The 15564-nt window shown below is 37.1% G+C and overlaps 1 protein-coding gene across 3 annotated transcripts in view; it reads left to right on the top strand.

Annotated features, from left to right (window-relative positions):
* The window catches only part of Asap (ArfGAP domain of ASAP), a 718739-nt gene that overhangs the window by 200683 nt on the left and 502492 nt on the right, over positions 1-15564 (top strand). For all 3 annotated transcript variants that reach the window (XM_090411444.1, XM_090411445.1, XM_090411443.1), the window contains exon 10: positions 8416-8578. In XM_090411444.1, coding sequence (XP_090267570.1) covers positions 8416-8578 — 163 coding nt within the window. The remainder of the gene's footprint in view (positions 1-8415; positions 8579-15564) is intronic.

Raw genomic sequence — 15564 nt, 5'->3', positions numbered from 1 at the left:
GGGGGGTGGGGGGGGGGGGGGGTGGGGGGGGGGGGGGGTGGGGGGGGGGGGGGGTGGGGGGGGGGGGGGGTGGGGGGGGGGGGGGGTGGGGGGGGGGGGGGGTGGGGGGGGGGGGGGGTGGGGGGGGGGGGGGGTGGGGGGGGGGGGGGGTGGGGGGGGGGGGGGGTGGGGGGGGGGGGGGGTGGGGGGGGGGGGGGGTGGGGGGGGGGGGGGGTGGGGGGGGGGGGGGGTGGGGGGGGGGGGGGGTGGGGGGGGGGGGGGGTGGGGGGGGGGGGGGGTGGGGGGGGGGGGGGGTTTTATCCGCTTTGGTGATAACTAATTCTTTATTATTCCTCATTTCCTGTAGAGCTTTAAATTCCTTGTTGGATATGTTGGTTTTTGGTGGTTGGTCTTGCTTTGGAGAGGACACAAGCTACATCCAGTCTTACACTGTTGGCGATTTGATGTGGAAGGTGGCGGATTCCTCTCTTCAATCTGGATCATAATATCCTCACTCGGTATTTTTCTGGGGAGCACTGGCGAAGTTGTGGCCACGTGAAAGCACGTTCAGAGCTTCAGGCTTCAGGGTGACTGAAGAAAGGTTGATTACGGTGTTGGTAGCAAGTTTTGGAATGACGGTAGAATTCTTTTTTAATTTATCGAATTTCTTCATCTGCTCGGCCTTGTATCTTTTCAAACTCTTTTGTCTGCAGCGGTACACGAGATGTCATGTAAAATTGACCACAGTTTCTTGATTCAAAGTGCCTGAAAGTTCATCTTCGAGAGGTACGAATAGCTTCGTTAATTTCGGCTAAGCCTAACCGCGTGGCGGTGATTTGTTCGCGAAAGTAAACCCGTAGCTAGCGCGGTTGTATATACGGAGAGGTTTTTGCGACACAAAACGGTGCTTCAATTTTACACAGTTCGGGATTACCTTGTCATCCCGGCAGCGTTTTCAGGAAAGTCAGACGATTTAATTGTCTAGACAGCTTCAACTTCATTTTACCATATTGGCGAGCCTTCCGTGCGATCGTATCTCCGTGGATGATTATTGAAGCACCGTTTTGTGTCGCAAAAAAGCGACACAAAAACACGCCAGAATCAAGTTCACCCTGGAAAAAGAGGGAAAACAACTGTCTTCCTTTCTTAGACACACTAGTCACACGCCAGCCTGATGGAACTTTGGTTTTCTCAGTTTACAGAAAATCCACCCATACAGGCAGATACATCCACCAACAAATCCCCCCCTCCCCCACAACAATATGGAGTGGTAAAAACACTATACGACAGGGCTAAACTAATCTGTTTTAACGACATAGTCCTTAACACCTGAACTAAATCACATCCTCAGCACTTTCTCAGCCAATGGCTAACCCCCCCCCCCCCCCCCCCCCCAAAAAAAAAAAAAAATCCAAAAAATATTAAAACCTACAAACCACAGCCCCCCTCCACAAAAAAGAATACTCTAAATCCATCACCATTCCCTACATCCGAGGCACCTCAGAAAAAATTACCAAAATTCTAAAAAAACATGACCTCACCTCCTGTTACAGGCCTTACAGAAAATTGGCATCCCTTATCCGCTCTACCAAAGACCAACCACTTCCCCTAGACCTACCTGGTGTATACCAGGTCCCTTGCAGTTGTAAACTGTTGTACTTTGGCCAAACAGGCAGGACAGCGAATATCAGAATTTCTGAACACAAGGACTACATCCGGTTTTACAAGTATAGCCATTCTGGTCTTGCAGACCATGCTCTGGATACTCGCCACAGAATACGGTGGAAGAAAGCTACAATAATACACCGGAGCAAATATAAATTCGAAAGATTATTTATGGAATCAGCCTCTGCCCTAAGAAACTCTCCAAACCTCAACAAATTTGGTTTGTATGCGACTGCCCCAAATTTGGGAGGCATACATCAGCAGACCTTCAGCCCAACGGCCAAGAACACCTACTTAGCCGTCCAGAAGGCACCATCAGGACTTCTAGGAGAACGATAGCTTCAAATCTTCATTCTCAGTTACTGTATTGTTATTGCCTGAGTGCACCTGCCTTTTTGTAAGTTCCTTTAGAAAATGGCAATGTGACATTGCCGAAATATCGGAAATATCTATTAAAATATAATTTAATTTATATTCGGATCTACGTTGTTTCAATTCCTAAGTTATTTAGAAATACTTAAAGAATTATCATTTAACAAATTTCTTAATACCTGCATATATCTCTCTTCAATTAATACAAGGCACACATCATGTTATCTAACTAGCTTAAAGAATTATCATTTAACGAACTTCTTAATACCTGCATATATTCCTCTTCAATTAATATAAGGCACGCATCATGTTATCTTTCTAGCTTAAAGAAATATCATTAACAAACATCTTAATACTTGAATAATTGGTATTAAGGACATGTTACGATTAATACAACATATTGTAAACTTAGTTAAGAAAATTCATACAAGATTATATACAGGCGTTGATAAAAATCATAACCTAAAATATTTCCTTGGAATTAGCTATATTCATTCTCAGATGCAATCATCAAATCTATACTCATTCTTAGATGCAATCATCAAAATCCAGACAGAACTAGTCTCTAAAAGTTATTCTGGCTATTAATATCCTTCTTACATGCATTTTTCCAGTACTACAACTTATTCTTATATCAGATGCATTAGAAAAATCCAATATTATCATAGTGTATCCGTTCCCTTTATCCATCTCAGCCATAACATTGTTATAAAACATGAGCAAATTGCTAAAACATGACCTTACTTTAGTAAACCCATGTTGTTCCTTGCAAGGTGCAGCATGTTTGTCTACCCATTTCTGCATGCGAGTTCTTACCAACTACTCTAAAATCTTCACTACCACACCAAAGATACTGATAGGTCGGTAGTTAGACACATCAGTTTTTCTACCACCCCTGTACAATGAAATTATCATACATTCCTTCCATTCCTGTGGTATGATTCCTGAGCTGAGACTCAAGTTATACAAGCATGTGAAAGTCTTAGCCAATTTGGCTGAACATTCCTTTAGCAAACAGGCTGATATTCCATCTGTTGCTATTGACAAATTCTTATCCAGGTTATGGAAGAGCTCTTCAACCTCATTTTCATGAATGTCTAACTCTTCATCTAATGTAGCAGTAGCACTGTGCACCATGCTACATACACCTGATTGATATATCTTAGCAAAGTAAGCACTCATTAACTGAACAATCTCCTTAGCTTCCAAAACTCGTGTACCATCTGCATTCAATGAAGTTATTCTTCCACATTCATTCTTTCTTTCTTTTGTTTGTGGCATAACGATAAAATTCGTTTGAATTGCCTTTTAGCTTGCATGGCGAATTTCTTTTTATACTCCATTTTAGCTTTTCTCACAATACTCGATACTTTTCTGGCCTGAGCTTTATATATTTCATAACTACTCTCACTCTTACTCTCCTGATATTCTTTCCACTTCTTGTCGATCTCTGTCTCTTGCTTAATAAGGCTGCGCATCCATTTCACTCCCAACCTATTTATTCTTCGAACACTAGGGATATACATTCAGATACCGCCTCATTCAAGCACTTTGTCAAAGATTCCCATGCATTGCTGACATTTTTTTCCATTCAGTAACTGATACCATGGGACCGAAGATAGTATTCTTCTAAGTTGATCATAATTTCCAGCTTTGTAGTTCAGCATATAGCCTGTTTTAATCAGAGCTTCAATACAAGTAGATACTTCCCAAGAAAGAACAGGATGATCACTGTTACCATTTGTTGTAAAATAACCATATTCTTGACAGAGATCCCTTCTGATGCTATGAGCAAATCTAACACTCTTTCTCGAGTTAATTCTTTCACATGCTGCTTGAGAAAGTTGTCTTGTAACAATTCAATAAATTCCTGTTCTTTCTTATCATGAGATTTCTCTTCTACCCGATCAATGTTTGGAAAATTAAAGTCACCCATAATGATCATTCACTTAGTACCCAGAAGGCTAAATTGGCGATTCATTTCTTTGTCCCCTACAACTGAGTCGCCAGGTCTGTAGTAACACCCCACCATATGTTTCATTCTGTTGACCTCCACTTCACAATAGATAGACTCAAACTCACCATTACATGGTACATTGTTACCATCATTGTTTTCTTGTATTTCTACTCTAACTGTACTTAAGTCATCTGATATCATTAGTAGCACTCCTCCTCCCCTCCTATCTCCTCTGTCATTCCTAAAAATAGTATATCCGTTACACTGATCCCACTTACCATATCTGATTCTGATAGCCAGGTTTCACTAATGCCAACAATCTTAGGCCACATCGTATTCAAAAAAGCGACAAACTCAATCCCTTTGTTTCTAATGCTCCTGGCATTTGTGTATAGACAATAAATTACCACCTAGCCTATTCTTATAATTAGATATGCAATCTATTTTGTCTTGTTCTAGAATTTTCTCTTTTCCCTCTCCAGACATACTTAAAAGGTTCAAACCCAAAGCATAGTTTTCCACTCCTTTGCCACATACATAACCATGTTCAAAGGCATTCATATGTTTTTCATGTTTGTATACCATAGCTGAACTTTCACACACGTTTTTTCCATTCTTCCCTTGATGATCTAGTTTCCCTGACTCTCTGCATTGGGTCTCATACCAAGAAGTAATTTCTCCAGATTTCTGATGCCTGGTCGATTTCCTAATAATTTCTTTTAACCGAGCTATTTCTAATATTATGTTTATTTCTTTCTAGGATGATATATAACATAACTTTTACTATCTGACTGATCAGACTGATTGTTCTGTACTCTTCACATTTGATTGTCTAAGATTTTTTACGTATTATTGGTAGGAATGTTGAGTGCTTAAAATCTTTGGCAAGTGTTCAGTTTCATATATTTTGTTACATATGTCAGTCAGTGATCTAATCTTATAGCCTTATCATTTAAAGCCTTTAGACATTCTGTCATAATTCCATCCGTTCATGGAGCTTTTCCTGATTTTAGTTTCATAATGGCATTTGTTACTTCCCAGGTAAGAATAGTAGGCTCCTCCGAATTTTCTTGCAACAGTTTATCTATTTTATCATGATTATAGAGTTCCTCTGAATACTCCACTATCCATCCATTATTTTGTCTTTCTCCATTAGGATGTTTCCACTAGCATCTGCAATGCAATGAGAGCCTATCCTTTTTCAATATCTTTAAAAGTAAATAAACAAAAATAATGAGAAGACTGGTAAGAATATATAAGGTATCAGGAAGGTGGGAAAATATTCTGAAGACTATTGAAAAAGATTGTTGAAAAAAATAATGAGATGATCAGGTGAGATGAAAACAGAAAATAAAGATGTTTTCTAAATGTTGGGAGCAATTTGAAAAATTTCTTAAAAAAAATTAACTAAATTAAAATTTTCACAGACCAATAGTACAAAATGTTTAAGCAGAATGCAATGAGAAGTACATATCAATACTTAAAGTTGAAAATTCTGTCAAAAACCTGAAATGCAGAAACTCGGCTGGAATGGATATGTGACTAGGAATACTCAAAGACATAAAATTTTTTTTGTGGCTGCACTGCATAATTCAGAAGGTCTGGTTTAGAGTAGAGGGCGGCAACCGATGGCCTGCAGTCTGCATGCACCCCCAAACGTGCATTTTTGGCACCCCATAAAGGATTGACCATACTTACATGGCATGTGGCCCATATGTTGAATTATTTAAATAATACATTTTATAATATGAATAATAAATGAAAAATAATTTTATACCTATACTTCGTGATATCACTGTGCATCTTGTTGGGAGTCAACCGTGTGAGTCATCAAGTGAGGATAACAAAGGCGACTTCATCCGATGACAACTGAGATTTTGGTGCACTTTTGCAGTCGCGTTCCCTGGTCCATCTTTTAATATAATTCAATAACATCAACTAGTATTTTCAGAGGATATATATTTGTTAAAAATAATTTCAAAAATGGGTTAAATAAAACGTAAAATTGCAGATGAAGTTTTAATATTGAAGGGAGAACAATCACAAAAGTCACATTAAGCAGAGACACGTATTGTGATGCATAAACTATAATACTTTGTTTTTATGTGATGATTTTTCATTGAGTTTCATTTTCATGCTTGTTTCATATCTCGTACTTTAAATATTTCTGTGTTTTTTAAGATTGATATAGTAAAAATTGATAACTTAAGTATTTTTTTTTCACTCATTATTTTCTCTTAAACGCTTACGGCCCAATTATTAAAAATAAAAGTTGAATGTGGCCCGTGAGTCTGAAAAGGTTGCAACCCCTGGTTTAGAGGATCACATTCCAGATGATTGGAGTAGTGCTCTCATAGTACACATCTATGAAAGTGGGAAATAAAATTGAATATAAGAATTATAGGACTTTCCATATAAGATTTATACAAACATTCTCAAGAGGCTAAGAAAAATTTTAGAACAAACATGAAAAAGAACAAGGATCATATTTTCACTTTGACAAACAATTGAGAAATTATGAAATATAATAAGGATATCTGTTTAAGTTTTGTTCCAGGATCTGGAAAATGCATTTATCAAGGTGCAAAGAGAAAAACCATTCATAATACTAAACTTATATGGTGTTAATCGGACATTATATTGAGCAATGTATAGTGTATGTTTAAGTTGTAGCTCAGCAATTAAACGTGGCACAGGAAGATGTTGTAAGTTTATTTTCAACTTGGTTAGACTATAATAAATTTAGTTTAATCCTCCAAGTGTAAGCAAACAAAGTTTGCTCCTGAAGTATCTTCAGGACTGAGGCAACTTGGTCTGGACTGAGGTAAAGATGGACCAAGCTCTTATCACTCCTTGTCTTAGTATCTTCCATAATACAAAGCACATCTCCTTGCGTACATGTATAATGCTATGCTTTAAGGGAAGGGCCACTACCCAGACAGGTTTCAACCATTATTGAGGTCTCGTCAGTGGGAGCCAGACCCAGAGGTGTTGATACTAAGGTGGAAGCAATGGAGAAGTCATATTTACCTATATAAGTTTCCAAAAGGTGTCTCACCTTATTATTAAATTACTCTGGATTTAGAGAAAGATGTTGGAAGTTATTTTCCACTTGGTTAGACTATAATAAATTTAGTTTAATCCTTTATCCAAGTGTAAGCAAAGTTTGTGCCTTTACCACGAGTTGCCTCAATCCTGAAGATACTTCAGGCACAAACTTTGTTTCCTTACACTTGGATAAAGGATTAAACTAAATTTATTATATGGCACAGGAAGAGATAGCTTAACATAAAATCTGGTGGGAGATAAGGATGCACATCATCTCCTCCGTTATTTGTATCTATCAAAATTGGAGATGTTAATCTTAGCTCATTACTTTATGTAGATAATGTTATATTGTTTAAATGAAGCCTATGAATGACTGCAGGATTTCTTAAATAAATTGATTAACTGCCACAATAAGTATGGTTTGAAAGTAAGTAATGGCATAATGAACTATTTAGATATGAACATTGGCTTCATAGAACAAGTAAAACATTTTAACTATTAGGCAGGAATTTTTGCAAAGATAGCAAATTAAATATGGAAATAGACAGCAGAACAAGAAGAGGTGATGTGGTCAGGAGCTACCTGAAAAAATTTATATGGAATATTAGCAAAATTAGTCAATATGCTAAAGTATCTAGCTAAATATTAGTGTTCAAACAAATTTTAGTTTATATAAATTAAGTGGATATTAAATCCAACATTATTTCAAAGCTGAATATGGAAACTATAAAATTTTTGTGCTAAATATAGTTAGAAACTATAAAAGTTTCAGCAAAGTTTGACCAGAGAGCTTATGGAAATATACTCTGCACAACTCATAGTATGGCGGCGAGTATATTCCCTTAAGCTCTCTGGTCAAACTTTGCCGAAACTTTTATAGTGTATAACTGTATTCGGTACGAAACTTTTATGGTTTCTGTGTTCAGCTTAATTGATGGTTTTAATATATATTCCAGTTTTAGGGGGGGGGGGGTATCGGTTTTTATGGCAAAATTAGCATTTTGAAACAGTGCATTTTTTCCCCATGTAGTAGTGTGGTGTTTTTTCCTCTCCACAAACAGTAACTCATCCATGATCAAATGTGCACTTTTCATGTGAGGCATTCTGAACTCTGTTTTAACTCTTTATCTCCTGGAAGAGGTAAAATAGTGATTAATGAACGTGGGGCAAAAACCTTCATTTTTTTTTCTTTTTTTCATATAGACACCAACAGAGTTTTTGTATAGTTTAGAATAACTGAATTCCTACATATTGATTTAAAAGAAAAAAGTTAATGTCAGTGAAGCATTTTTTAATTTGGTTAATGAAAATTTCAGTAATATAATGATATTTTTATGCTAATTAGATGCTTTGGAAGAATGTATTTGTGATGATAATAAAATTGTGTTTAACAGCTATTTCCAAGATGGGCTGAAAACAATTGAGCACTTCAGTGGTTATATAACAGAATTAGCAACTAAGTTACAGAAAATTCGACAAAAACAGGATGAAGAAAGGAAAAAACTTATTGAGCTTCGGAATACTCTTCGTAGTTCTCCATCATTGGACGGCAGAGAGGTAATGCACTTCATATCATTTAGATTATGTAATGAAATTTGAATGAGAACCAAATCATTTTATATCTTCATTAAATGAATTAAGTGTTTAATGACTGAAAATTAGCAGTGAGAATAATCTTACAATTTGCTTTCAATAATTCTGTATACTTGTGATTTCACAACAATTTTGAGGAAGCAATCTCATATAGTAGAACTCTTTCAGGCCTATGCTTCTATCCTGTTCAAAACACACACACACAAACTTATTTATTTTTAATGTGTAACTTATCCATGAAAGGTTATCAGCCTATAGTGCATCAGTATATTGTGGACAGACTGAGAATGTTTTAAAATATTTTGATACTTTTATTTATTTTGTAGTTAGATTTAACCATTTATTTTTTACATAGTTTGAAACTGCTCTTGAGATCAGGAACTTTTTTCAAGCCACTTCATGCCTCAGATTAGCAGCAAGGTGGTCAGACAAAAAAGTAATGAAATTCATCTACCACTTAACAGCACACACAAATATCCATGGGGAGATTATACTTTTGCATTAGTTTGCACATTAAAGAATTAGGAATAAGAATGCACTTGTGAAAATCTATTCAGATTTTCTGGCATTGCTTTATTCCAGAACTCTAGCATTTATATACGGCCATTAAATAGTGCACCTTTAGTATTGAAACTAGTCACTAATCCCCTGCCAGGTGTATATCACTAATTGAAGTTATTTATATTAGAACGAAAAGTATTGAGAAAAATGATTTTTGGACCATTTTAAAATGAAAATTCTGAACTGTATGAATGGGGATACAGTGAACTACAGAACCTATTTCAAAATCCCTACATTCTATCATTTATAAGAAATCATACAATTGAGGGCAGATAGCTAATTGATCAAATAAGCACCTTTTTGAAAAAAATACCTGCAGGAAGACTCTTTGCACAATGGACAGATCTGGTAATGAAAGACCTAAATCAACTGGATGAACACTTTACTCCAGATGGTTAAATCTGGTTATGGCAGCATTAGAGCTAAATGGTCAGTTAAGGCTTTTGAAGAAGATGCAGAATTAATATTATTTACAATTAATTTACATTAAATATGTTATTAGTGTTTGATTTCAAAATTTATTAATACTCATGCTTTCTCATCAACTTGTACTACTCCTTGTCAGAATTGATTTTTTTTATGTGTATTCCACCCATGAGATATTGTCAACTTACAGAATGAGGAGATCTAGCTGATGTTTATGACTTAATGTCTAATCATAATTTTTTTGTGGTGTACACAAATATTAGATATTTAAACTGGATACCGAATGAAAGAATGAAGATGGGCTAGCCATTTGAGATTTAGCAAACTGAACTGTATTCTGTATTGGCTAAAACCAAAAGAAAATGATAGTACAAATTGATAGAATTTCACACTGGATGAGATATTACTTGTTTAAACAAGTCCCTGAGGCCTTGTCATTAAGGAAATGGGAGAGGGATGTGACAGTAAAACGTAAACTAGGAAGGTTGTTTGAAAAGTTTGGTAAAAAAAAATAAGTTAAACACATTTTTTTGGAAAAAATCACCTATCACCTTTATTTCTCAACATAGTCTCCATCAAGGTCTACACATTTGGTCCAGCAAGTTTCCTATTTTTTCATCCCATCTAAAAAGTAGGATTTGTCAAATTGTGCAAAATAGTCATTGACAGCCTTGATGACATCCTCGTTCAAAGAAAATTTTTTCCCATCGAGCCAAATATTTAAGTTCGGGAACAAGAAGTCACATGGGGGGGGGCCCAGAGAATACGGTGGATGTAGAACCAATTTGATTTGCGCAATTTTGCCATTGCGACGGCCAATGTATGGGACGATCCATTGTCTTGATAAAAGAGCACTTTTTTGTGTGCCAATCTTGGCCATTTTTATTTCAGTTCTTCTTTTAAATGGTCCAACAATGACAAAGAATAGATTCCGTTATTGTCTTACCCTTTTCCAAATAGTCTATTATGATAATTCCTTGGGAATCCTAAAAAAAAAAGTGGCCATCACCTTCCCAGCTGACAAAATGGTCTTCGCTTTTTTGCTCTTTCACTGGGCATTGTCCACTGTTTTGACTGCTGCTTGGACTCAGGTGTATAGTGGTGGATTCAAGTTTTGTCTACAGTCACGAATGGATGCAAAAATTCCTGAGAATTGCAATTAAACATTGCCAAACACTGCGTTGAAATGTCTTTTCGTGCATTTTTGATTGACAGTCAACAATCGAATCGTGGCACCCATCGTGCACACAGCTTTTCATGTGCAATTTTTCATGGAGGATATTATACACCCATTCGGTTGAGATGCCTACAATCTCTGCAATCTCACGCACCTTCCTCGGTGGTCTTCCATAACGATACCATGGATTTTGTCAATCATTTCCTTCGTAGTGACCTCAGTCAAGCATCCGGAGCACACTTCATCTTCTATGGACTTACGACCACATTTAAACTCATTTATTCAAAAATAAAGTCTTTAATGCTGGTGCAGAGCCCCCCCCCCATGAACTGCATGTCACTCGGCTTTGATATGCATGGCTTTCCACTTCTTCAAATAAAAGTGTTTTATCACTGCACGAAACTCGTTTTTCTCCATTTTTATGAAAAATGTGAACATGATCATTTTACATGTATGTCAAACGAGAACTATGCATCACACATGGCTAAAATTTTGCCAGGATCATGAAAAAGATGATACCTGCCGACACTGGTATGAATGAACGAATTGTGTCACCGTCTATTGGAAATTTACCAAACAACCCTTGTACTGGAACAAACTGAAAGTGAGCATCAGTGGAAAAAAAAATAGAAGTGGCAGAAGAATTAGAGAAGAACCATATTTGCATAATGGATGCTGGTGAAACAATTACAAGTTATATTTTGACAACAGTGATGAGTAAGTGGAAGGAATAGCTATAATACTAAACACTGAACACAAACATAACGTCCTTGAATTTCAGGTAGTTCAAAAAAATAAAATAATAAATAAATCTAAACTGCAGAGTAGGATATGGATACTAGACACAGAAATGTTGGGAAAATTTAGAGAAAAGTGTGAAGCTAATAATAATGGTATCTACTAGTTGGATTTTGTTGGGGGGGTGCTTAAGAGTCAAAGCTGTATAACCAAGAGGAGACCTCCACATAGCCTTTAAAGGAATGTGGAGAACCAACCAGGGCTTCTGACCTAATGTCCAGTCCTCACCTTCTTGTGGTGCACCCTGTTGGGTATCTACCTGGATATCGAACAACCGAGGATGGGCTGGCAATTTGGGATTTAGCCTACCAAATTGCATTCTTATTGGTTAAACCAAAATAAAAAATGTGGCACAACACGACAAAATTTCATACCGGCTGGGGCGTCGCCCGGTTAAACAAGGCCCCCGTTGTTTTCGCTAGGTAACCAGGGCGAACATCGAAAAGTCAGCTACTGGAACAAATCTGAAAACACACCCCAAACATCACCAGAGTTAAAGATCAGTACTATCAACATAAGAAGCCTGAATGGCAAAGAAATGGAGCTAGCTGAGGAATTAGATAAGTACCAGATCGACATAATAGGAGTGACTGAAACAAAAAAGACAAAAACTGGTGTGATCTTTCTGAGCAATAAATACAAAATGTTATATTCAGGCAATGACAATCAAGGAAAAGAAGGAGTAGCCATAGTATTCAACACAAAATACGAGGCTAATCTCCTTGAATGGCAGGCAGTCTCAAGTAGAGTGATGTGGGCAAATATCAGAATGGGGAACTGGACAATGAGATTTATTTGTGCCTATGGTCCCACAGAAGGTTCTACTAAGGTAGAAGTGGAGGAATTTTTTGAGGCTTTAGAAAAAGCAACTGACACAATCAAAAAGGAAAAGTTAGTCCTTGTTGGGGATCTGAATAGCAGAGTAGGAAATGATTGTCAGACATACAAAAATATTTTGGGAAAATTTGGAGAAAAGAGCAAAGCTAATAATAATGGCAAATACCTGTTGGATTTCTGCTCAGGACATGGACTGGTTATTACTAACACCATGTTCCAACATAAAAATGTGCAGAAATTAACACGGAGAGAAGAAGCAAGGAATAAGAAAAGTCTGATTGACTATGTTATTGTTGATAGTGATGTTTTCACCCTGGTGCAGGACACCAGAGTGTACAGAGGATTTGAAATTGGAAGTGATCACCATTTAGTCTTGAGCAGGATAAAATTGAATTTCATATTGAAAAGAATAACATGTAAGAAAGTTTTAAAGCGAATAAAAGTTGAGCAGCTCTCGGATGTGAACTGTAGACTAACATACACAAAGATTATTGAAGAAAAAATGAACGAGTTTGAGAACAGGAACCAAACCTTGGAGATTCGGTGGCAAGAAAAATCGGAACTTAATGGTGGACACAGGAAGTTAAAGAGGCAGTGAAGGAAAAGAAGAAATATCAAACGTTCCTGGCAAATAAGTCAGCTTGTGCTCTCAGACAATACAGAGACAAATGTAAGAAAGCTAAACACTGTGTAAAACTAGCTAAACAAAAGTCATGAGAGGACTTTGGCAAGAACATAGAAAATAAATATCAAGAAGGTGGCAAAATATTCTGGAGGTTGTTGAAGAAGCTTAGGAATGGAGGAAGGAATGCTGTAAAAGCAGTTAGAGATGATAAAGGTGACATAAAAACAGGAGAAAAAGATATCCCTGAAGTATGGACTAATTACTTCAAAAAATTGCTAAATGAAACAAACAGTGATGACAGCACAGTGGTAAAAAACACTGACCAGGCATACAGTCAGAAATTCATATCCATACTAGATGTAGAAAAAGCCATCAAAGGCTTGAAATGTGGAAAGGCAGCAGGAGTATAGTATTTGATATTCGACCAGAAATGCTGAAGTATGGTGGTATAAAAGTCTTACAGTGGCTGCACTGCATAGTTCAGAAAGCCTGGACAGAGGGACGAATTCCCGATGATTGGAGTAGAGCGCTAATAGTACCCATATATGAAAAGGGAAATAAAACTGAATGTGAGAATTACAGAGGTATTTCCCTACTGAGTGTTCCTGGCAAGATCTCTGCAAGTATGCTTGGGAAACGGTTGAGAAGGATTGTGGAAGAAAAGCTGGGTGAAGAACAAGCTGGATTCAAGCCAAATAGAGGCTCAGGATCAGGTTTTCCCTTTACAACAAACAGTTGAGAAATCATGGGAATATAACAAAAATCTGTATTTAAGTTTTGTCGATCTGGAAAAGGCATATGACAAGATGCCAAGAGAGAATCTATTCAATACCTTAGTTATATGGTGTCAATGGGGCATTATATCAAGCAATACTTAGTGTTTATTTGAGTTGTAAGTCATCAGTTAGAATTGAAGGAAGTACAGGAAGATGGTTTAATGTTAAATCTTGTGTGAGACAAGGAGGATGTACATTATCCCCTCTGTTATTTCTTATCTATATGGATCACATTATGAAGGAAAGTGGTATTAAACATAATATCAAAATTGGAGATATTAATGTCAGCTCTTTGCTTTATGTGGACGATGCTATACCTCTAAATAAATCTGCTACAAGTCTGCAAGATTCCCTGAATAAATTGAATAACTGTTCTAATAGATATGGCATGAAGGTCTGCAATAAAAAGACAAAGACAATGAAAATAGGCAGAATCATTGAAAATGTCAACTGCATTGTGAATGGAGAACCTGTGGAACAAGTAAAACATTTCAGCTACTTATGCACGATTTTTAGTGAAGATGGTAAATTAAATATGGAAATAGACAACAGGATCAACAAAGCTGATATGGTAGGAAGTCAACTGAATAAATTCATATGGAATAAGAGAGAACACTAAATTTGCTGTATACAAGACAGTGTTCAAACCAGTTTTAATTATGGATCTGAGAGCTGTGTCAGAAGTAAAGCACTTGTCCAAAGACTACAGACTGCAGATATGAAAGTCCTGAGAAAGATTAGAGGCGTGAACAGATGGCATCAATGGCAATATCATATTAAAAACGAGGATATTAGGAAAGAACTTGACATTGTCAGCATTCAGGAATGCATTAGCAGAGCTAATCTCAGGTGGTATGGTCACTTAAACAGAATGGGCGAAGAAAGAACAGCAAAACAAGTGTTCTCTGCCAGGTTGGCAGGAAAACGACCCAGAGGAAGACCAAGATATAGGTGGGTTGATACGGTACAATGTGCCTTAGACGATCGAAATATAAGATCTGATAATGATAATATTGGAGTCCTGACAAACAACAAACTGTTTTGGAGGAAAATTTGTAAATAGGAAGTTATTAATGATGTAAGAAAGGACTACATCCGTTTTCACCAGTATAGTCACTCTGATCTTGCAGACCATGCTCTGGATACATGCCACAGAATATGGTGTAAGAAAGCTGCAATAATACACCATAGCAAGTTCAGGTTTGAAAGACTTTTCATGGAATCAGCCTCAGCCATAAGAAACATGCCAAACGTCAAGAAATTTGTTTGCACAGATACTGCCTCAAATTTGGGAGACTTGCATCAGGAGACCTTCAGCCCAACAGCCAAGAATACCTAAATAACCCTGAGGGACACCATCAGGACTTTTAGGGAAAACATTAGCTTCCTTGCTTCGTTCCTCATTTACTGTGTGTAGTGCCTGCATGCACATGTGTTTATTTTAAGTTTCTTTGAAGATGGCAATGTGATGTTGCCAAAATATTGGAAATATATATTAAAGTTTATTTAATTTATATTCTAGTGTACGTTGTGATTTCCTTAAGTTAATTAATAATCATGTATAATCAACGTATAAGCCTAACTATCATCCACAGAGATTGCATTGCACGCAAGGCCAGCCAATACGGTAAAATGAAACTGAAGTTATCGTGACAACTGAACCGTCTGACCTTCCTAAAACGCTGCTGCCATAATCAGGTAATCCCAAATTGTGTGAAATTTAAGTCCCATTTCTTTTCACAAAAGCCTC

The sequence above is a fragment of the Typopeltis vanoorti genome, chromosome 21, assembly GCF_054136105.1.
Source record: "Typopeltis vanoorti isolate ZY-2024b chromosome 21, IOZ_Tvanoo_1.0, whole genome shotgun sequence".
In the NCBI taxonomy this organism is placed as follows: Eukaryota; Metazoa; Arthropoda; class Arachnida; order Uropygi; family Thelyphonidae; genus Typopeltis; species Typopeltis vanoorti.
This window is presented reverse-complemented; position numbering and strand designations above follow the sequence as displayed.